Below are 23,518 nucleotides of genomic sequence, written 5' to 3' on the forward strand. Positions count from 1 at the left end.
GGAGCCTCAAAAGCCTCACACTCAGCATATGCACCTCCACCCAGTGGTCATGTCTCAGTTCCATTTTGACTTCTGCTGAAGCAGCACCCCAGCAGTCATCTCCTGAACTACCATAATTTCTGTAAGTAGTTCTTCAATCTTATCTTTTTCTTCAGTTAGACCCATCTGCTGTTTGAACCTTTAAAAAAAACAGTGGTATTTTATCATCTACTTTTTATTGCTGCCTTTTATGGCCTCTGCAGCTCCTTTTAGCCATTGTGACACTTGTAGAAATAAAATCTGTCTCACAGACGGACACTCTGCTGCTTAGGAGAGGGGCGTCAAATGTACTTGTCTTGCCGGATTTGTAGAAAGCAAACCAAGGTTGCAGTAGGAAACAGAGAGTCAAGACTTAACACTTTACCTTCGGGCAAAATCACTTCAGGCAGTTGACACAATCACAAAGAAAACTTCGAAATAATCGATGACAACCTGCAAGACTCCTTCTAAGTTGATACTAAGTTGTTATCCAGACAGCTGTGGCACGGAACATCCAGTCCCACCTGCATCAAATGGTATTGAACTAACCTGTTCAACACCATCCACTTCAAAAACAAAGTCCTCAGTTTCTTCTTCGTAGCCTCTGTGAGTGCACACAAATGGGTTGTTCTGCATCTGTGCTGAATATCTCGGAAGAGTCTAGAGCTTAAAATTACCAAGTTAGTGGGACATTCCCCCATGGAGCACATGCTCAGGCCACCCAAGATTCCCCTCAGTTCCTTTTTTCTGCTGAGCAGATCAGACCAACGGAAGAATAGAGCGAATTAGGATGATTTTGAGCAATTGATTAGTGATTATTCATTACTTCCTCTTCTAATCAAAACCAAATTGATAACTTCTTATTTCCAATCAAGTACTCTACGTTCCCTTGTGAGTTATTCTATTTTTGACTTTCCCCGTTTTTGGCTTTCCGCCCCCCCCCATCTTCAACCGTAGTCCCATCTATTTTCCCACTCTTTATGGGCTCAACAGCCTCATTTAAACGTTGTGTTGGCTGTCCGAATAAAATACCGCTATCCAATGGCCACGAGCATTGTTTATTCTGCTTGGGTGAGCAGCACCCTACTCATACATGTGCAGCTTGTAAAAAGCTAACAAGGCCTGCACCGAAACTCAGGCTCCAGAGGCTCCGATCTTTCCTTTGGGAGACTGCGATGAATCCTCTGTCAGCCTCCGTGGAAGTGGCGAGATCACCAGCTCTGTCAGTAGAGCAGCACATTCAACCTCAGCCAGCTCCTGACCCAATGACTCCATCTCCGAGATCTAAGGAGATTACTGAAAAGACAAGGCCTTTGTTGAAGCAAAAATCAGTGTTGATGTCGAAAGCCCCAGCTCAATAACATGAGCTATCTAAGAAAAAGAAAGAAAAATCAGTTTCCAAAAAGACTAAATGAGCCAAATCAGTACACATCGAGCCCCCACGGGCTGCCTTGCCTTCTCCAATTTTAGAAGAGTCATCTAGGGAAGATCATGGCTCGACTTAGAGGGATGAGTCACAACCAGTAGTGGTTCAGGCCCCAGTGTCTACCAGGAGCCTTTCTCCTCATACTGGCCTTTCAGTGGCTGAGGCACCATCCAGCCAGGCCTTGGCCCATACTAGCCCTTCTTCAGGGCGGGCGATAGAAACCCTACTTTCAGGGTCGGAATCTTCCCATCACTTTCCCTGAAAACACCCGGAGAAGCGAAAGCATATTTCTCCAGCTCAGCCTATTCCTCCTTAAGGAGAATACTGTCATCCAATGTATTCCCAGTATCACCATTTTGATATGGATGAGAGATTTCCATAATACGACCCGTATATGATGCATGCACGTCATGACCGACCATATTACGAGGAACCAAAACGTGTTCAATATGTTTCACCACCTCAACATCAGTACAGTATATTTTATCACCTTCTTCTTCGTCATCACAAGACCACCATCGGTCTCAACATGCAGAATCGACCATCCCTACGCCTTCGACTCCATCTCAACTGAACCGAAAACATTTGAAATCAGCACTTCAGACTGAACATTCAAAATGATCTCGACATGTTTCTAAACAACAGCAATCAGTCCATACAACAACCACGTTTGCCAGCCATCATCTTTCAACTGAAATGGAACCACATACACCTCAATCTTCTCTTCGAGCCCAGCTCCCTTCCATACTACCTCAGGTACTAATTGCTAGAGATCCATCGCCATCATCCTCTTCATCATCTCTCGAAGACTTCGAATCTGACTCATCACAAGAATCACCCACCAACCTTCCCACCCCTCCTTCTGATGTTCATGATAATCATCCTTCATCTCCTTCAGAAGATTTTACATCATATTCCCAACTTGAAGTCAAGGATAGAGGACCTTCCCTTTGACAGTACAGGCCTATTTAACCTAAAAACGGATGAGACTATGGAAAACTTACATAAAATTCAGAAAATTGCAAAATTATACACCAACCAACAGTATTTCTGATACCAACAACCTCAATACAGACAAAATCAAACATACCCACAATCTTTTCAGCAACAACAACATCATAGATTTCAACCATATCAACTATTCAGATCACAGCCAGCGGACAAATCCTTTCAAGGTCCTCCACCATCGGCACCATCCGTTCAGAATCAAGGCCAACGCCAATCTTTTCGCAAACCCTAGATAAAGGATAAGCAATATCAACAAAACCCATAAATTTCATATGCACCTAAACTGTTTTCATTACCAATTTCAAACTAGATTAAAACCATTTTTTCGTTTTTGGCAAGATATTGCTAATGAACAACGGGTCCCTTTTATTATTAAATTCGGCTATTTCATTGAGTTTGAATCCCTTCCACCTATAGGAATACTGTAGTTAAATCTACTCCATATTCTATGGCTCTTCAAGAAGAATCATCTCTTCTTCAAAAACATGCTATAGTCAAAGTACCATCATCTGATCTGTACAGTGGTTTCTATTCAAAATATTTCACTATACCCAAGAAAGATGGAGGACTATCCTATCTTTGAGCTTGAGACACCTCAACAAATTCAGTTGACCCCAAAAAATTTTGAATGTTGACCCTGGACACTATTATCCCTTTACTTTTTTTAAAAAAATTTTTAATTTTATTTTCAAAACTATTGGGTAATGGGGAAGGAATACAAAAGGCAAAGGGCAGGGGGGGGGATGGAAAAAGGGTTTTGAGAATAAGCAAACATCAAATGCATAATCATTCAGTCTTTCATATCAAGTATATAAACATCTAATCTATTCATGTTCCAATAAAGGTTCATCTTTCTTCTTCTTTTTCTTCTTCTTCTTTTGACTATTTTGTCTATGCATTAACCTCTTTAGCTTTCAACTTATACGTGTAATGCAGCTTAAATCTATGTTATTCCCACAGCATCAGAACACCAAGGCCAATTGTGAAATATATCCCCTCTTTCACCCTCCTTTTTTCTTGAGAATACACTCAGCAGACCCAAAATAATATAAATTCTGCTCTCCCCTCCCCTTTCCTCCCTGTGCTTGTTTTGTTTCTGCGACTCTTTTTTCTTCCATATTTTAAAAGGGGAAACAATATCATTCAAAGTTTGCTTTTCAACCTCAATTTCCTTATCTGCTATCGCTACATCGCTTACTGGGTGGCCCTCCATCCCTTGTATATTATCTGATATCTTCATCAATACAGCCGGTTCTGAGATCTCTTTTTGGTGTAATTTAACCTCCGCTACCTTGCCTCCCCTAGAGCCTCCAATCACGTCTTCCATCTGGTCAATATAATAATTTACCTGCATGAATTTTTGCAACAGTGACATCTGAAAAGAGGTTTTCCAGTCTAGCCACCGATCTGTAATTTTCTCAGGGGGAGGTTCCATTTTCTGTTTCCACTATTTTCACTTAAAATTCCCTCTCCCCTTTACCCCAATACACATCCAATATTTCTAATATTTCACCTTGCAACTATACCATATTAGCAATAAGATAGCAGGTGTGACAAACCCAGACCTACTGGGACATGCCACAGTCTCACTAAGCTGCCACCAACCATTCCCTATAAGAAGTCACACAGACCAGGGATGGATTTTTAACAAATAAAAGAACAAGGTTTATTAAATAACACACAGGGAAAAATAAAAGGATCAAGTGAATAAGATACAGTAACGTGGCTTAGTCTCAATCATACATACACACAGTTTGGTTCACACAGAACACTTAACTTGAAGCACAGACCCTGAACCTATCAGTTCTGGCTAACCATACAGACACCTGAACCTATCAGGTTGGTACTGACTGACACACAGTAGTACCCTGTCTGACACACAGACTCCCACTCAAGCTTCTTCTCTCAGCTCTTCTCCAGCTTCTCCTTCCAGCTCTCCTCATATATATACAGTACAGCCCCTCCTCGTGATGTCCCGCCTTCCACTCCCCATAGGATGGAACTTTCCCTCCAAACCCATGACAGACAGGTAACATCAGTGCTGTATGTAACACCTCCCCTCTTTATAAGTTGTTTTGTAGGGGGAAAGCTAAGGTGCTTTTCACCAAAAAACAACCTGGACCCAAAACAAACAAAAACAGTCATATAATAACATACAATACCATACTTACTTATACTTACACTCTATTAGGCATTTAAACATTTACCATTAACAATACATCAAGTTACCTTTATTCATACAAACCAACATGTTTAATAAACAGACACATTTGACTTTTTGTCATCAAAATATATACATAGTCCATGTTTCTTTCGCCGTCTTCATTCTTCGGGTCTTCTTGACAAGGCGTCAGCAACACAGTTCACTGACCCTCTGACCACCTTCACTTCAAAGTCATAGTCTTGCAGGTTTAAAGCCCACCTCATAAGTTTACTATTGTGGGTTTTCATTGTCTTTAACCATTGCAATGGTGAATGGTCAGTGCACAGAATAAAATGTCTTCCCCAGATGTAAGGCTTGGCCTTCTGGATTGCGTAGACTATGGCCAGGCACTCCTTCTCCACGGTTGCCAAATGTCTCTCACCTTTCTGGAGTTTCCTACTCAGGTAGGACACTGGATGCTGGTCACCATTCTCATCCTCCTGGCAAAGAACTGCTCCTACCCCGCTGTTAGACGCATCGGTGTAGATGATGAACTCCCGGTCGAAGTCTGGAGCACGCAGCACTGGATAATTGATGAGCGCCTGCTTCAACCTCTGGAACGCCTCCTCACAGTCGCTGGTCCACGGGATGCGGTCATCGGCCTTCTTCCTCGTCAGTTCGGTCAGCGGAGCCGCAATCTCGCTAAACCTCGGGATGAACTTTCTGTAGTAGCCCACCAACCCAAGAAATGATTTGACTTTTTTCTTGGTGTTGGGTCTGGGCCAATCACGAACTGCTTCTATCTTGGCCTCGAGGGGTTTTATCACTCCTCTCCCTACTATGTGACCCAAGTATTTTACTTCTGGGCTACCCAGCTGCAGTTTGTTCTCTTTGCAGGGCCTAGGCCAAAGCACTTCCTCCCCTGGATTAAAGCGCCTCTCCCTGCCTTTCTGGTCATCCCAAGCTTTCTTTCTGACCTTTTGAGCTTGCAGGGTCTCTGCTGCTAGCTCTAGGTTTCTCTTTAGGCCATTCCTTAAAGAGTCTATAGATGTCACAACGTCTTGTGGGTCATCCTGGGTGATCTGCTCCCAATTTTGTTCGATCAAATCAAGGGGCCCTTTCACCCTTCTCCCAAATAAAAGTTCAAACGGACTGAACCCGGTACTGGCTTGTGGCACTGATCGATAAGCAAACAAAAGGGATTGCAGCTTCTGGTCCCAATTGTTTGGATTCTCTGCCAAGTAAGCCCTAATCATGCGCATTAGAGTCCCATTGAACTTCTCAGTTAACCCATTACTTTCAGGGTGATAGGCAGTGGTTTCCTTGTGCTTAATTCCACAGATTTGCCATAACCGTTTCATGAGCTTCGATGTGAACGATGCGCCCAAATCTGTGATTATTTCTGAGGCAAATCCCATCCTGGACATATACCCCACCAAGGCATCTGCCACTGTGTTAGTTTCAATGTTAGTCAAGGGAATGGCTTCAGGGTACCTCGTGGCATGGTCCACAATGGTGAGAATGAACCTGTTCCCCCTCTTTGTGGCCTTGGGCAAAGGTCCCACAATATCCACCCCTATGCATTTGAACGGAGTGTCAATCACAGGCAAAGGGCACAACTTTGCCTTGGTCCTGTCGCGGTTATTCCCCTGCCTTTGACACACATCACATTTTTTACAGAACTCCCTGATCTGCTTCCCTATGTCAGGCCAGTAAAAATTCTGTGTGATTCTCTGCTGTGTCTTGTTCACCCCTAAGTGCGCAGCAAACATGTCAGAGTGCCCCCTTTGTAAGATCATGGGGCGATACTTTTCAGGTACCACTAGCTGACTTCGGATCCCATCTCCCCCTTTTGAGATATTCCTCAGGGTCTCTCTATACAAAATCCCCTTTTTCTCTAGAAATCTCACTGGGGTTTCAGGTGTTAGCTGGGCGTCAGTCACCTGTTCAAAACACTTTTGGAGAGTGGCGTCTGCCTTTTGCTCTTGGCCAAATCGGCTGTCTGTGGTTAAGGTTTCCACCACAGCTTCTGAACTCCCCTCTGCTTCCGTCTCTGGCTCATCATTACCCCCTGAACTGTCCCCGTGGTGGCTTGTGAACGTGTAATCACTAGCACCCGTTTCACATGTTCAGCCAGGTCATTTCCCACGAGCACGGCTGCTGGCAGAGTCGATGAAATCGCTAGCCGCCAAACTCCCCTCCAGCCTTGAAAGTTCACAGGTACCTCCGCTACTGGCAGTGAGATCACCTGCCCCTCAATCCCTGCCACCTTCATGCTCTCATTTGGGATTATATATTCCCTAGGAATAATATCTGGATGGCACAGGGTCACCTGGGAACAAGTGTCCCTCAGCCCCCGATACTGATGGTCAAGTATTCCTACGTCCACCCCTGCGGTTTCAAACAACTGAGAATCTGTTCTCACGAGCAAGCAGCGCTTGACCTCCAGAAGAGGACCATTTTCCTCAGCCTGATCAGCAGATGTAACTGTTCCAGATTGAGTAGCCATGGCAACAGGCTCCCTCAGTGACAAGGAGCTTTGCTCTTTCTGGACACAGAACACAGCTTTTGGCTTGGTTCCACTCGAATCCTGAGGCACAATTCCTTTTAGCTGCTTTAATTTCTCACATTCTGAGATTAGATGGCCCTTTCCCTGACAGAAATAACATTTTCTGCTATATTTTGAGTCTTTCTCATCTTGTTTTGGTTTTCCCTCCAAAATCTGAGGTCTTGGTTTCATGTCTGAGGGCTTCCCTTCACCATGGGCCCCTCCCCCTTGCTGGCTTTTCCCTGGTCCCTGAGAGTACTTGCTGTAGGTTTCTTTAGGTTTCCCCATCGCTTTCCCCTCACCCAAGGGCTTTCTTATTTGGGAAATAAAATCTGCGATCTCGGCTGCTTCTGCCACAGATTTCGGTTTCCTTTCCCTCACCTGGAATTTCAGTTCCCCATGCAGGACTGAATAGAACTGTTCCAGCGCTATCAAGTCTTTGAGCTGCTGAAAGGTCTCTGTCCCCTCCTGAGATAGCCATTTCTCTAGCAGCCTCACCAATTGGGCCCCCACTTGGGTAAAAGTCTGCTCTGGTTTCTTGGTGATTGACCTGAATCTTTGCCTCAGCTGTTCCGCATTTATCCCATGTCTGGCAAACACCAGTTTTTTAAACTCTGCAAAATCTTTCATCAGTTCCTCTGGCATCTCTGCATAGACTTCTGCAAGGCTGCCACTGATTAAAGATCGCATGATGGTCATCTTCTCAGTTTCCCTTACTGAGAAGTCCACAAACGCTCTTTCCACTAGGGAAAAGAACACTTCAGGACAATCTCCCTTGTGGTACACAGGGAATTTCTTCAGGTCAGTCTTAGACAATTGGCCCCCCTCAGAATCTCTATTGTTATTATTGTTCTGATTCATCAGTTCCAATTTTCTTAACTCAAACGCCATTTTCTCTCTCTGTAATTCCAATTCAAATTGTCTTTGTTTCTCTCTTTCCCTTTGCTCCATTTCCAATTGCCTTTCCCTTTCCTCCCTTCTTTCTCTCTCTAATCTTTCCTCCACTTCAAATTGCCTCATCCTCAGTTCATGCTGTTGGGCTATGAGCATTTTCCTGAGTTCTGGGTTCTGTTCTCCCGTGCTGTCACCCTGCACTGAGCCAAATTCATCCTCAGAACCTTGGTCAACCTGGGGGTCTTTCACTTCACCCATTTCTGCCATTTGGCTTCGAGTCAAGGGCATAATTCCCCCCCCCCCCCAGAACAGGCTGCTTTCAAAAGTCAAGCCTCAAAATAAAGCGACCACTTTTTTTTTTCTTTTGCCTCAGAACCAGCTTTCTACAGATTACTGCTGTTCTTCAGCACTAACTTGCAACAGTTGCGAGCCAGAGTCTACCCCCCTCTGCTAGGCCTCTCAGCAGGCAGGCTAGATCACTGCTACTACACAGTTTTGCCTCAGCTTTTTTCCCGCCAAAACAGGCTGCCTCAGAGCTCCCTAATCTAGTCCCCAATCTGAGGTTACACGTTCTTCTACTAGCGCACCTCCCCGTGAGGTACACCTAGAAGATTACCTACGTGCTCTCAGATTGTCCCTGACTAGACCCCCCTTGCTCTGGGCACACTTGCCAAGGCTTTGCTGTACCACTGGACAACTGGACCAGTCGTATCCCACACGCTGGACACCAATCAATGTGACAAACCCAGACCTACTGGGACATGCCACAGTCTCACTAAGCTGCCACCAACCATTCCCTATAAGAAGTCACACAGACCAGGGATGGATTTTTAACAAATAAAAGAACAAGGTTTATTAAATAACACACAGGGAAAAATAAAAGGATCAAGTGAATAAGATACAGTAACGTGGCTTAGTCTCAATCATACATACACACAGTTTGGTTCACACAGAACACTTAACTTGAAGCACAGACCCTGAACCTATCAGTTCTGGCTAACCATACAGACACCTGAACCTATCAGGTTGGTACTGACTGACACACAGTAGTACCCTGTCTGACACACAGACTCCCACTCAAGCTTCTTCTCTCAGCTCTTCTCCAGCTTCTCCTTCCAGCTCTCCTCATATATATACAGTACAGCCCCTCCTCGTGATGTCCCGCCTTCCACTCCCCATAGGATGGAACTTTCCCTCCAAACCCATGACAGACAGGTAACATCAGTGCTGTATGTAACAGCAGGTACATTCAAGTAAGAGATGGAATCTAAAACATAAATCTCTCAAGTGTCTTTATAGTCCAGTCCTTTTACACGTCGCTGATATCTTCAGACCAGTTGCTTCTTCTTTTCCCTTCTTTTCTCTTCTCCAAGTTTGTTTTAACCTTCACCCGGCAAGACTCTATTATTAGAATGTCATTTGTCAAGATCCCAGTTCAGTTCAAACCACATAGCCCCCAGTTCACAGCTCACAGTCCGTTCTTCTTCCTTTTACTTCCAGAGACTTCCTTCTCCTCCCCCGAAAAGGGAGGTCCAGCAATCAGAGTCCCGGCAAATATATTATCCACGGAAAGCAGAGTCCCACACAGTCTAAAAATATATATCCAAAGAGGAAAAGGGGTCCAAAGTGAACAGCTTGCAACAGAATTTATTTTTTCAAAGCCTGTCAGTTGATTCTTCAAGAGTTATTTTTCCTCCTTTAATGGAGACACGAGCTATTTCTGCCTGGCTGTTCCTTTAGAGATGACTCGACCTTCAGCTTGGTAAGCTGGTATGCTAGGAATGCCGCTCCTTATCTCATTTGGTCATAAATTTGCACACAATCACTTGTTCTTCATTTAATGAGGTTTTTCATAGAACAAGGGCTTCCACTTACTTTGATGTATACTTTCGCCGTGCTTCTGTTTTCTTATTCTTGGCGAACGGAGCTGTCTTTGGCTAGTTGCCAAAAATGGCGCCCGTCTTCGTCTGTGCTGATGTGAATTTCCAGAAGAAAGAAAAATCGAGTTGCTGCCCAATCTTCTAACTTCTGTGGCTCACCAGCTGCTGCAGAAGGGTCTCTCCTGACTCTTCCTTGCCCCCCCCCCATTTCTGGAAGGGTCCCAGACCGAAGTGGTTCTAGCTTTCCCCAGGAGCTATTCCCGAGAGCTGCTAGCTTCACCAAGACGAAGCTCCTCCCTCCATTTATCCCTTTACTTTCACAGGGAGATTGGTTTGTTGTCATCGACCTACAGGACACTTATTTCCATATTTCCTTCATCCATCTCATCAAAGATTTCTCAGATTCCAATTCGATGATATTGTATTCCAGTTATGCTCCCTACCATTCGGCCTTTCCATGGCACCGAGGACTTTCATGAAATGCATGGCACCAAGTCACAGCGTATCTCCGCCTACAAGGTATAAATCCTTACATAGACGACTAGCTGATAGTTGTGACATCGTACCACGACGCCATGAAAGCTACAACCATTACGTTCGACACACTTCAGAGCCTCGGACTCAAGGTGAACTATACAAAATCTCACCTAGAACCAACACAGACAGTTACCTACATAGGAGCCCACTTCGACTCGCTGCAGGCCAGGGCTTTCATCCCTTCAGAAAGAATTTTAAAGATAATAAAGGCAATTCAACCTTTTCGATCCTGAGCTTCCATACCAGCCCACCGTGTTCAACACCTCCTCGGGCTCATGGCCTCTACAACATCGGTAATCCAACATGCACGGCTCAAAATGAGGTTGCTGCCGTCATGGTATCTGTCGCTGTTCAACCCGATGAAAGACCACCCATCCATGAGATTGACGGTGACACAAGAGTTAGCTGAACAACTTGGTCCCAGCATGTGAATCACAGAGACCGTGAAGGAGGAGGACAGGTTGTTTCCCTGTAGTTGCTGTTTTTTGAGTCGTCATCTGTGAATTCACACAACCCACCCAGCCTCCCCTCTGTCTGCCACGCATTGTGTTTTCTTCAGTGGTTGATATGGGAACTGAGAGAGAACCATTGGGTAGAGGAGCATGTGCTACATGTGAGGTTGGGGCTAACCACTTTCTAGACTGTGGAAGATGTTAAGAGTGTCTGTGCAGGCATAGAATAATCCATGTGTGTGAATCCCCAGGAGAGAACTCAAAGAGGAGCCACCATTACAGATAAGCAACCTGACTTTTCACTGTCTGCTCAGACCTCGAGATTTTTCCTGTTACAAGCTTTGCATTGGGGGTGTCAGTTTTCAGCCTACCCGTGTGATGTGAAGCCCTGGATGCTCTACCCCTCATGATGCACATCTGGCAAGGAGTCCTGTGGGTTCTTGATAAATGTCCAGATGTGGTCATCCAGAACATGTCTTCCTTCCTTTCCTTTCCTTTCCTTCCCTTTCCTTCCCTTCCCTTCCATTCCATTCCTTTCTCTTTTGCGGCAAGGTAGGTAGGAGCTGTGGGTGACCCTGATTGTGGACTGAAATAAATAAATGGGAGTTTGTTTCAATGGTTGTTGGATTTCAGTAGCTCCTCCTGATGCCTTTGATAGCAAGGTTCCCTAATTAAAAAGGCAGACCTTCCGCTCTGCCCCTAATCCTCTAATTGTGAACACGTTTCCTTGATTGGAGTGGGTTTTCTTGTCACAACTCAAAACTTTCCTCATCTGGTGATTACGTCTCCTCTGGGATGAGAGGAGGGGGGCTCCTCTCCTGCCTGCGGCCTGAAATGCAAACAGAAGTAGAGAATTTCACGCCTGATTTTATAAAGCAAAAAGGAATCCCCTCAGATACAGGAAGGCAGGCCTGTCCTTTGCAGCCTGGACGATGGCATTCTCTGGGGTTGGTTGTGGGCATCCTTCAGAAGGAGGGCCTGCTGCAAATCCCAGCCCGTCTTTATTAGGAAAGTGGTTGAAAGGTACAAAGGAGATCACAAGGGGGTGGATGGTTGTGGGGGGGGGGAACCAGAACAGAGAAGAATGGAGTGGGCTTCTTTGGTCTGGAAGAAGTCCCAGGTTTCTCCTCTGTCTGCGTCTCTGGCTCAGAGCCTGGGCAGCTGGTCTCTCTCTGAGGCTGACCCCTGGGATGCATGGCTGCTCTTTCCAGTAGACAGTCCTCGGCTGGATGGACCGTGGCTCTGGCTTGATCAGCCTGGGCTCAGCCAGGTGCCTTAAAGGTTACTCTGTTCTAATTGGAAAGGTTGGGAAGGGCAGAGCCAGGAAGTGTTGGGTTTCCCCTGGGGCGTTTGCTGAAGTCGTAGGCTCCTCTGAAGCTGGTTTCAGGGCATCAGCTGTGTGGCATCTTGTGAACGTTTTCCTGGGACAGAGGCCATTTTACTCAGTGTGTGAAGTTTTTATGTGGTTTGCAAAAGTCTTGGATAAACAGTTGACATAATCTTAAGAAGGTCAAGAAGCCTTTGTGAGCATTGCAGCTTTCTCTTTTCAGTTTTTGCCATCAATCACGGTTAATTTCCTTGTGATGAAAGTTCTCCGTTTCAGGCAAAACCAAAAGAAAAATAAAAAATAAAGGAGACAAAGACAAAGTGGCACCTTAAAGACTTACTGCTTTATTTTAATGTGAGCTTCCATGGCCTAGTCCACTTCTTCTTCTTCTCTCTTTCAGCTGCTCTTTTGGTGTGTATACGGTAGAACCAAACACATGTTCCCACGATGGAAGCCACACCAGAGTTACCTCCCTGAATGCTCCCGCTTGCCTGATGTGTTTCAGAACATCAGAGCAGACCAACTGGATCAAGGCTGTCCATCTGTTTCTCATTGCAGGAATCAACCCAACATGGACGGGGACTTGCAAGTCGCTCTCAAGTCCAAATTAAGTCGCACTGGGGACTTGACTTGGGGGTTTCTGGGCCAAACCGCAACCCAGCTCGCGGCTTGGACCCATTTCTCCGAGTCATGTCGTGGAGTCCCTGTGAGCCTGCCTTTGCTGCCTGCTACTGAGGTGGGCACGTCCCAGTCTTTCAGTAGCGAGGTTCGTTTAATTCAATTCAGTAGATTTCCAGATTCTTAGCAGATCTTTGAGAACCCTTGGACAAATGCCATCAAGCTTCAGGGCCCTGGAGATTCTTGATCTGCCCTAGAAAGTCAGCCAGGGGCGAGGCCTTTCAGGCATGCTGAAATGGGCCTGGGCTGGCATGGCAACAGGGGGTGGGAGAGGGAAAGGTGGCTATTTTTTTTTTTGGTCCCAGTGCATGCTTTATTGTCTTCTTCAGTCCAATTTTAAGGGACACTTCTCACTTCCCTGAAAGTGTCCTGTGTCTGCCATCACGACTCCAGTAGAACTGCTCTCCTTTCTACCTCTGATTTTGTTGTTGTTAAGTTGTGCCCGACTCTTCATGACCCCATGGACCAGAGTACGCCAGGCCCTCCTGTCTTCCACTGCTTCCCGTAGTTGGGTCAAATTCATGTTGATTGCTTCAATGACACTGTTCAACCATCTCATCCTCTGTCATCCCCTTTCTCCGCTTGCTCTCACATTTTACCAACATCAGGGGCTTTTCCAGGGAGTCTTCTCTTCTCATGAGATGGCCAAAGGAATGGAGCCTCAGCTTCAGGATCTGTCCTTCCAGTGAGCACTCAGGATTGATTTCCTTCAGAACGGATAGGTTTGTTCTCCTTGCAGTCCAGGGGAGTCTCAAGAGTCTCCTCCAGCACCACAGTTCAAAAGCGTCAATTCTTCAGCGGTCAGCCTTCTTGATGGTCCAGCTCTCACTTCCGTAGCTTTGAGTAGCATGAGTAGAAACTTCTCACTGTAGATTTGCTTGTTTGTCCTTTCTGCCCATGATTAGTTTAACCTTTTCCCCTTAAGCCTCTAGTCTGCAGAAATGTTCCGTAAGAGGAGCAGAGCTTGTCTGTGAATGGACATGGGTGCCTTCAGAGTCCAGGGCACTAAATTGACCCCTTTCCCTCCTTCGGACTTTGCAAAGCCCATCCATGCAATACCGAGTTTGCTGGGAGCGGGCAGAGGTCAGGTCCTGTGGGCTGGCCGTGGGCCTTTCTAGGGCCGCTGGGTGATTGAAGCCGGAGCTCTCTGCCTCTCGCAAGGGCTGGTCCCAAAGCTTGCCTGAGCCTGCTCTGGATTTCTAGGTGTTGGGTTTGTTTTTGCACTTGGGAATGTTGAAAAGCCCCGTGGAGCATTTTCAGGATTACTGGGGAGATTCTGCCGTCTCCCTTCGCAGAGGGTAGAATAAAGGATTGTTTTCTTCCTCTGTTTCAAGTAACTTTCCTCGTGGTCCTCTCTGGCTTTCTGAGATGAGGTGGTATTAGGTGCATTTAGACTAAAGCACTCTTTTTACCTGATAAAGAGGGGAAAGGTGGTATTCGTTTGAAGTGAACAACAAGCAGGAAAGATAATTGAAGCTGGGGAGGAGTTGCAGATTGTCTTTAAAAGCAGGCTTCAGAGAGTTGAATTCCAGAAGAGCCGGTGCATTCCTACAGCAGCCAAGTCCGGAGACAGCTGTGCCCCTGTGCCATGACTTTTCTGGGGTTGCTCCTGCCATGAGCACATCTCCCAACCTCTGGGCTCCCTCTGGGCCATTTTAGCTCAGCTTTGGCAGTGGTTTGCCTCCACTGCCCCCTTTACCCCTTCCTTCATCCAAGTTCTGTCAGGCTTTTGCTTCCTCTACACAAGGCCTTATTGGGTTATGAGTTCCAAGCAGAGTAGACCCATTGAATCAGTGAGAACTCAGTTCAGTCAACACTACATAAATCTCATTGATTTGGTGAGTATCGTATAGTTCATACTAGCATTGGGTTTAGGACAGGGAAATTTGGGGGAAGTATCTTTTTTAAAGTTTGTTGTTTGGGAAAGGTGGATTTTTCTGCAGGCTGCGCTTTTCAGTTGCTGGTGAGGCACACAAGCTCTAAAGTGCTCCAGTGCAGAAGAGGAGCTGTGATCATTCCCAAAGCCATCTCCTTGTGGCCCCGCAGCGTGATGGGACAGGCGCAGGCAACACCTCCTTCCCTCAGATATGAACTCCTTAAAGGTTGTGAGGTAAGCAGGGCCTGGCCTAGGTCCTTTTGAAGGGTTTGTTTCACCGATAATGACGATCCCAGTGTATAGTAGGAATGGAAAGCATCTTCAGCAAGAAACAGGGTCTTGACACATAAAAATTCCTTCAAAGAGATGAATTCCAGAGGAGCTGGTATATTCTACAGAAAAAGTGCCAAAATGATGCAAGATTTTTTTGCTCTTCTGCATGAGAGTAAAAGGTTGAGTACTTTTTTCCCCATCATCAGCAGAATTCAGTCTTATTCTGCATACACATCTGGTATTTTACATAAAACCTTGCATTTTCTGTGAAATGCAAGGTGAATTTTGTGCAAAATACAAAGATGGGTTGGGGGGGTTGCCCATACATCCTCTTATGTGAAACATTTGCCCTCCAGTACAAAAAGCAAAACAACAAAAAATTACAAAAATGTGCCCAGATTTTGTGATCTTCCCCAATAGGAAGAGAATCTTTAGCATTTTCCATTTTCATTGGCAGGAAGAAAACAAAGGGGATACTTGCCATAGGGAGGGCATGGAAATGCTGAGAGTGCCTCTGTGTATGTGTATGCTTCCTTGGTTCAAGGATTGTTTCAGCAGGACAGGAAACAGGCCTTGCACTTACTTGTGCAAAGGGCATTTTCATTTGGTTCATCTCCAGTTATACTTTGTACAACTGCTTGTAGAGTATTCTGCCAGTTAGCCCGGGCTAGCTGGTAACATTGCCACCACCTTCTGTTGGCCATTATTACATCCTAGACAGTTTGGAATGTTACTCTTTGGACTGAGTGTTGAAAGACGGAAGGCCACCTACCAGGGAGCCTTTGCTGCGATGTCCATCTGGCACAGAATGACGACATGCAGGGGTTACCCAACTAATCACAAGAGTCCAACCTAATAGGATTGGGAAAAATGAGTGCAAAATGTCTTTTTAAATGCCATTTAAAAGCAATCTATCAAAGAAATTGGGAATGTTACGTATTACATCCCAAAAGCAAGTGTTATTGCTACTCTTTACTTTTGAAATGTAACTTGGTTATACCCCAGTAACCTCTAAAGCAGTGATGGCGAACCTTTTTTGGGCCCGAGTGCCCAAACTGGGGGGGGGGGGGAGGGGGAGAGAAACACCGGCGGGTGGCAGCAGAGATGGTGGTGGCGGTAGCAGAAGTGGCGATGGAAGGGGGAATCCCGGGCACGGAGGTGCATTGAGTGCCCACTCCGGATGTGCCACCAGCGCCAGCTGCTCCGGATCCTGCCCCGCCCCCTGTCGGGGCCCCAGCGCCGCAACTGCAGCCGTCTTCTCAGGTTTTGCTGTGGTGGGGGAGGGGAATAGCGATCCGGTAACTCACGGCTCACATGCCCGCAGAGAGGGCTCTGTGTGCCAGCTGTGGCACGCGTGCCATGGGTTCACCATGGCTGCTCTAAAGCAACGCGTTGACATGTAACTGTGTTGCTTTGCAAGCGCTCCTCACTTCCAAGTCTGGTTTGTCACTGCCGGTTCTGGCGCCGGGTTTTGATGCATATCCGCTGTGGGCCCGAAAGACCAAAGTCACGACGATGTGACTTCATCCACCTCCTCCTTTGGCCAAGGCACCACCCGAACGGTGCCCCTTCCTCTCGTTTGCCCCACAGAGAGCCATGGCGTCAGCCTCACCCTCCCTGTTAGGTGGCTTTGTAGGCACTGTTTTCTCTCTAGGGTCTCTCTCTGTCTTCATGGGGTTTTAGCTGGCAATTACCTCTCCTTTTGTGCTGTCCCTCCCCGGCTTCACAATTAATTAATCACCAAAGATTTACGTACGGTTAGAGGCAGAGAGAATTTGGATAATTGCTTTGCTCAGAGGCATGACAAGGTGCGTGGGAGAGGCGGGTGCCTCCCAGTTCCAGGTTGCATGTAGCGCCCCCCCCACCCTCCCCAAAAGAAATCATGTCTTCAGCATGGCTTGCTGTCCAGCCCTTCTGTTCTGGCGCGCCCCTTGGCTCCTCTTCCCAGAGCAGACCAGGGAGCATGGGGGGGGGGGGACGCAGTCTCACGGTTGCTTTCAAAAGCTGCGTAGCATAGGCATCCTTCAGCCTCGAGAGACTATGGTAACATGCTCTGAATCGAGGAGTGTCCTCTCCAGAGCATGAAGCCCGGGTAAGGTAATATGGAGGATAGGCTGTTACCCAAGCAGCAGATCCCCCCTCTCCACATTGCTGAAATGGTCCAATGGAAAGGCAAGAGCCAATACGACTGGTTCCAGCAACGTCGCAGGAGTTGGCAGAACGACACATGCTGCCTTCGGGACTCCAGCTCCGGATTTTGCCTCGAGGTTAACTCCTGAAGCCTTTTCCATGAGTGGATATAGCCACAAGGCAGTGGAGGTTTGAAATCGGAATTTCCTTCTCCTAGATGGGCTGCCTTCCATGGCTGACGAGCCCCACCTACCCGGTGGGGCTCGTAACTTTTGACTTTACATGGTTTTGCTGCATTTTTCTCAGGGCTGAGCAGTTTGAAATGTCTTCCAGCAAGGTACTGGTAAGGCCCCCTTCCTGCTGCCGCCCCCGTGGTGGAAACTCCAGAGTTTCAGCCGAAAGGGCAAGTATATCACCTTTGGAGGTTGATGCAAACCAGATAAAGTTCTGAGGGACCTCGGAAGGAGAACATTGGAGGTTACAGGCAGCACCCACCAAGGAATGTCTCTTGTTTCTGACAGGATTTGGTTGCAGGCATGTAGTAGGAAACGGTGGGTTGCAGTGGGAGCAGAATTCACCAGGGCCTGTGTGGCTGTGGGGCATTTTGCCACCTGAGAAGCCCCTTCAAGTGGGACAGTTGTGGAAATGGAGATCCGGGGCCCGTTGACACAGCCGGCTGAATGGCACCGTGCTCATTTCCCTACTCAGCACAAGGTGAAGCTTGCATGCAGAAAGCAGAGGTAGAGATTCCTTCACGTAACGTCCGGCATCATACAGTATGTGCTGTGTTTCATTTTATGTGTGTACATTTTAAACAACGCCGTCATCCATTCCTGGCCAGGGCACTGGCAAATTAACACAACTTTTGAAAGAACGGAGGAACAGAATCAAGAGATGAGAAGCTAGTCTGTCATCTAAAACTGTGGTACCTTTTGAGCAAATTAAAAGGGTATTGACTGGACATTAAGGAGGATAAGCCACGGGTGCCAGGCATGCTTCCCCTCTGGAGGGCATACCAGACTCTTGGCCATCCCTGTAGAGAAGGATTCCCGATTCCCCTTTGCTAGATTATGTACCGCCTCTGAATGACAAGGACAAACAGCAGGGGGAGAAGGACCCGCGTCACACTCTGAATGGCTGGGAAGAGATGCCCTTCCCGACCCTGGGGCGTCCTTCTGGCTAGGGCTTCACAGGGAAGCGCCAGCACCTCCTGCTGGTCCCAGCAGCTAGTGGGGGCTTCTTCAGAACTGACATCCAATCCCTCCCTCAAGAGGGAGGCTGTCCCTAGTTGAAGCTTGTAGGACACGTTCAAGGGCAGCTCCAAAAATGACATTGGCATCAATGCCACCTGGAGGTGGCCAGAGCATACATTTAAGAGTATGTCCATATGCTCTGGCCAGTGCCAGGAAAGGCTGCAACTGGTGAACTACCCCCAAACTGGCAAGAGGTGCTCTTGAGTCGCTGGGGTCCTTGTCCCTTCCAGTAGAGCAAAATTGGGCCGAGAGGGGCTCGGTTAAAATCCCTGGTTAAAACCTCATTCAGAGTTGATTTTCAAAACAGTAACTTCAATCAACAAGTTCAAAGCCACCCATGTTGGATCCTGTCCTGTGTCTCAGGGATTGCTTTTACCTAGGTGGGTTTTCTTGCCAGGCTAATGCAGTTAGGATGTTTTGATTCCCTAGGAGAGCATGGAGTGACGGTGGGTGGGGTTCAACATTTCCTGCAGTGGGTCTTCAGAGGATTAGACGCCTCCACCCTGGATCCCCTTCCCCTCATCTGTTAAGAATTCCATGGAGTTCTGTGAAATGGATGGGTGTTTAACCATGTTTAAAGGATATTAAATCTCCCACAAAGGACAGTTTATGATTTGGGGAAGCTTTGTGGCGTTTTGCAAACAGAATCTTACTTTTTAAAAACTGAGGTAAATAAAGGCTGTAAGGTTAATGTTTGCTGCATTCTTTAGAAAGCTGAGTTAATGTTCTTGGAGTGACTCTGATGTCCCCACATGGATGCCGTTGACTTCACTGACGAGGCGTGACGGAGCGTCCACAAACATTCTGACTGCTCAGTAATTAAGCTTTCAGTACAAAGGCAGAGAAGTGGAAAGGAAGTATGAAGGGTGTAAAAGAATTGTAAACACATCTCGCATGCGTCTGGTGCCTTCTTACCTCTGAGTAGTCCTGGAGGATCCTGTTTATTGGGTCTCATTGCAGTCCAGGCTCAGAGCTGGGTTGCTGAGGTGGATGATGCAGGCCCTGGTGTGGCTTTCCCTGTGCCATCGCCCCATGCTATTTTCTGCATCATGCTTCTGGTTTTAGTTTAGGGACAGTAGCTCCGAGCCTCTCCTGGGAAGCAGATCTGGCCTCCTTTATGTCCGCGCCTGCATGCATGGTTTCATCTGGACTGGGCAACTGCCCAAGGTGGATTCTTTGCAAAGATGCCCTTTGCCGACTCAGGAGCATCAGCAGGAAGCGTCTGCTGCTGTTTGAGTCCCTAGATGGTCAGGCCGGCTCCTTTGTTTTGTATTTTCCTGGTCCTCCTCATCTGTGCTCTTCTGTCATCGTCGTCATCATCGTCGTCATCGCTGTCCTCATCACCAGCGCCTCTTGATGTTTCCTCGTTTGTTTTCCAGGGCAAAGTGGCCCAGACCGCCTGCATGTCTGCCTGCAAGCACTTGTCCGCCTCCCTGATGCAGCTGCTCTTGGAAGCCGAAGTGAGGCAGCTCTCGCTGGGGGCCCTGCAGCAGTTCAACCTGGACGTGGCGGAGTGTGAAGGTAAGGCTCCCACCTGTGGCTGTGCTTTGGGGGGAGGGCCTCCGGGCCTCCGTGGCATCTGCTCCCTCTGCCCACCCCCGTCTAGCTCTGGGTGGAAAGGGACGATCCAGGACGGCTGCTCAGTGCGATCCTTTCCCTCCCTGATGCTGCCTCTGTTTCGTGGCCCTCAGTTTGTTCCTGCCTTAATTGTTGCACCTTCGAAACCCACCCTTGAAGGAGTGGCTCGCCCCCCCCCCGGGGTCAGGGAGACAGGGCTTGGGCTCTCCTGCTGTCATCTCATAACTTTTTGTTGACCTCATTGGGAATTTTCTCAGCTTCCCCCATAAATGGCCATCACAGTGTGCCTCGCATTTTTAAAATTAGTGACACTTTTTCAGTAGGTTCCCAAGAGATGTGGGCCGTAGCAAATAAAATCACTGTTTAAACGCCAAGCTACGTATTAGCCGGTGAAAACAGTCCAATACCATGACGGGCAGTGGAAGAGAAGAGTTGGCAAAAAATCTGCGTCGGTGAAATGTTCCGTCTAACGTGTCCCCTAAAGTTGCCACTTGTGCGGGGAGAGGCCCACAAAAAAGGGGGTTCATCCTTTCCCTCCCTTGCCGTGAAGGACCACAGAAAAGGTTCCTGCCTCTCCAACCCCAGTGGCTGTTTTTAGCCTTGAGAGGAAAGCTGCTGCAGAGATGCCAGGGGATCAGCCCTCCTGGGGGCAGCAGAGGCCGCTGAGAGGGGAGGCAGCTTGGGGTGGCATGAGAGGAAAGGTTTCCTTCCCTTTCTGTGTGCACCACAGCCCCGTGGTGTGTGTGTGTGTGTTTGGGGCATCTAGGTGGGACATAAAACAGGGAAAGGTGGAATGGTGGAAGTATCCCCGAAGCCTGCAGTGGGACCAGAGAAAGCCCTGCCTCTCTACCGGGGGATTCTGGTGCTCCTGGCTGGAAGGAGTGGGGTGGGGGGATCCCTGCCATTCTCTCCAGTCAGTGCTGCCTGCCCCGTGTCCTCCCCAATGGGAAGAAAACCCCAAGCAGGCCAAGTCACCCTGAATCAGGCACTTGTCAGAAACAGACCACCTGCAGAAGTCCCCCAGAGAGCAGCGATGTTAAGCCAAGGTGTGGCTGTGTCCCCTCGGTCCGCTGTCTCAGTGGGGAGGGCAGGCCAGCCCCCCCCAAGCCTAAACTAGTTGTCCCATCCGTGCCCAGGAAGCTGTGCAGCCGAGGGCCGAGGCTATAATGAGGGGGGCTGCCTCACACCGCCAGCCTTACCTGGGCCAGCCTGACAAAACGGAGGACCGCCATCCCACCCTGAACACACCTGGTCATGTCTGGTTTTGAAAGCTAAGCAGGGCCGGGCCTCTTTCTTTCGTGCCTGGAAGGGAGACCCACCGTGAGCTCCCACGGAGCGGCCAGGCCAAGGGACCTTGCCTGAAACCTCGGAGGGCAGCCTGTCCTTGCCGGTGCCAGTGGACAGGAGCCAGGTGGGCCACCAGGCTCCGGCTCAGTCGAGGGGGCCTGCCCTGCGCTCAGAGGGCTGGAACTTGCGGCTGGTTGTCCTCAGGGGACCCAAAGGGTTGTGCAAGTGAAACAGGCAACATGGAACACTGGCTTTAAAAATCTATAACCAAATAAAGGCAGCACTCGCAGCTTGAGGTCTGTGGTTCAGGAGGACTGGCAGGGTGGGGGTGGCTGGAGGTATCCTCAGTACGTATCGGCGGCGTGAGCGGTGTGGGAGGCCAGCCGGCGGCGCCCTGTTCTTCCCAAAGCACCACTGGCGCCGGGAAAGGGAGATGCCTGCTGCAGCTCTCCCCTTCCCCTCTGTCATTGTCAGGGTCCCTCCGAAGGGCAGACACAGGCAGGAGTGTTCGCGAAGGCTTTCACAGCTGGGATCCGATGGTGGTTGTGGGTTTTCTGGGCTCTTTGGCTCTTTGTTCTGAAGGTTGTTCTTCCTAACGTTTTGCCCGTCTCTGTGGCCACGGGCATCTTCAGAGGACAGGAATTAGAACTCTGTCTGTGTTCTGGTGTAGTGTGTGGAATAATTGAGTATCTAGTCAACTGTGGGATCAGCTTTGTGTCCTTTTCAGGCGACTGGGTGATCAATGCACACAAAAGACTAGCTAACGACACCCATCAATCCTGTTCACTTTAGCGCCCTGACACCAAGCCCTGCCATGTTCAGGTGTCCCTTTTCTTGCTTTACCGTTTCCAGTTTACCTTGATTCATACTTCTCACATTCCATCTTCCAATTCTACGTGCATTAGCTGCGCCATACCGACAGGAGAGGTGTTCTGGTGTCATGTAGTGCCTACCACAACCAACACAGGCAAGAGTCTTTACTGGTTCTCCCATCCCTTCCCCTGGCTGGTAATACCCCCACCCCAGATCTTGTTAGTCTGATGATTTTTGCAGAAGGCAGCCAGCAGAGTGCCTTCTCCTTCCAGAGACCGGCTTGTGCTCGCCAAGCCAGAGCTTTTAGACAGCGCAATAGCCTGACAGACTAGTCCAGTGGGTCTGAAAGAGGGGCATGGGACATGGACCCATCTGAGCCCTCGCCGCAGGGTGAGGGGCTGACCTGCACAACCAGTTATTCATGCCCTTGGGAAATTGACAGGCTTCTGAAGGGAAGAGTAAGACATGGGAGACGCTCCGAGCGGGATGGTCTTCTGTAGCCTTTGGGTAGCTTTCCTACCACCCCCGTTTGTCATCTGAATAAGGAGAGGAACACCTAGAGCCCGGTAAAGGGGTGGGTGGGGGGCAGCATGAAGTGTTGTCAGGTTACGTCATGCAGCCCATCCACAACCCCTGCCTGAAGAGGGGGACTTTTCCCTGTGTCCCCTTCAGAAAAGAGAAACTGCAGCAGCTGCAGCAGCACTTTGTGTGTGTGTGTGTGTGTGTGTGTGTGTGTGTGTGTGTGTGTGTGTGAGAGAGAGAGAGAGAGAGAGAGAGAGAGAGAGGTTTCCATCCTGCTGAGAGAGCTTGGAGGCTCCGTGCCTGGCTTCCCAGTATCTGGAGGCTCATTTGGGGAGAAGACAAGCCTTCACATAGCCTGGACCCAAGCCGTAGAGGGTAACAGCCAGCCCTTTGAGGTAGGCCCAGAAACAGACTGGCAGTCAGTGAAGCTGCGGGAATAAGGGAGTGACTTGCTTCCTGTAACCATCACCAGTCACTATCACATGCTTCAAAAATAAAATATTGAAGGCCAGCCAATATTCATTCATTCATTCATTCATTCATTCATTCATTCATTCATTCATTCATTCATTCATTCTTGACCAAATGGAGAATAAGTAAAACAATAATGTGAAACAAAATAGGGTGGACACACCAAATACAGAAACAGGTGGTGCAGTACTTCATAAAAAAAATATAGAATCGAGTACTTAATATGCCACAGGATTCAAGGAGGGTTTTTTAAACAAAGAGACGATGACTCCTGCCTCTTTGATCGGCAGTCTGGCCCGCTATCCTCTGACCATTCCACGAACCCACTTAGCTCGCCTCCCTCCGGCTGCTAGGAGGAGCAAGAGCCCAGCACGTCGGTGCTGGCTTCCACCTCTCCAAAGCGC

General features: G+C 48.1%; 1 protein-coding gene across 2 annotated transcripts in view; it reads left to right on the forward strand.

Annotated features, from left to right (window-relative positions):
- The window catches only part of EXOC6B (exocyst complex component 6B), a 225,404-nt gene that overhangs the window by 146,212 nt on the left and 55,674 nt on the right, over positions 1-23,518 (forward strand). For both annotated transcript variants that reach the window (XM_073002197.2, XM_073002198.2), the window contains one exon: positions 19,823-19,964. In XM_073002197.2, coding sequence (XP_072858298.2) covers positions 19,823-19,964 — 142 coding nt within the window. The remainder of the gene's footprint in view (positions 1-19,822; positions 19,965-23,518) is intronic.

Source organism: Pogona vitticeps, chromosome 5, assembly GCF_051106095.1.
Source record: "Pogona vitticeps strain Pit_001003342236 chromosome 5, PviZW2.1, whole genome shotgun sequence".
In the NCBI taxonomy this organism is placed as follows: domain Eukaryota; kingdom Metazoa; phylum Chordata; class Lepidosauria; order Squamata; family Agamidae; genus Pogona; species Pogona vitticeps.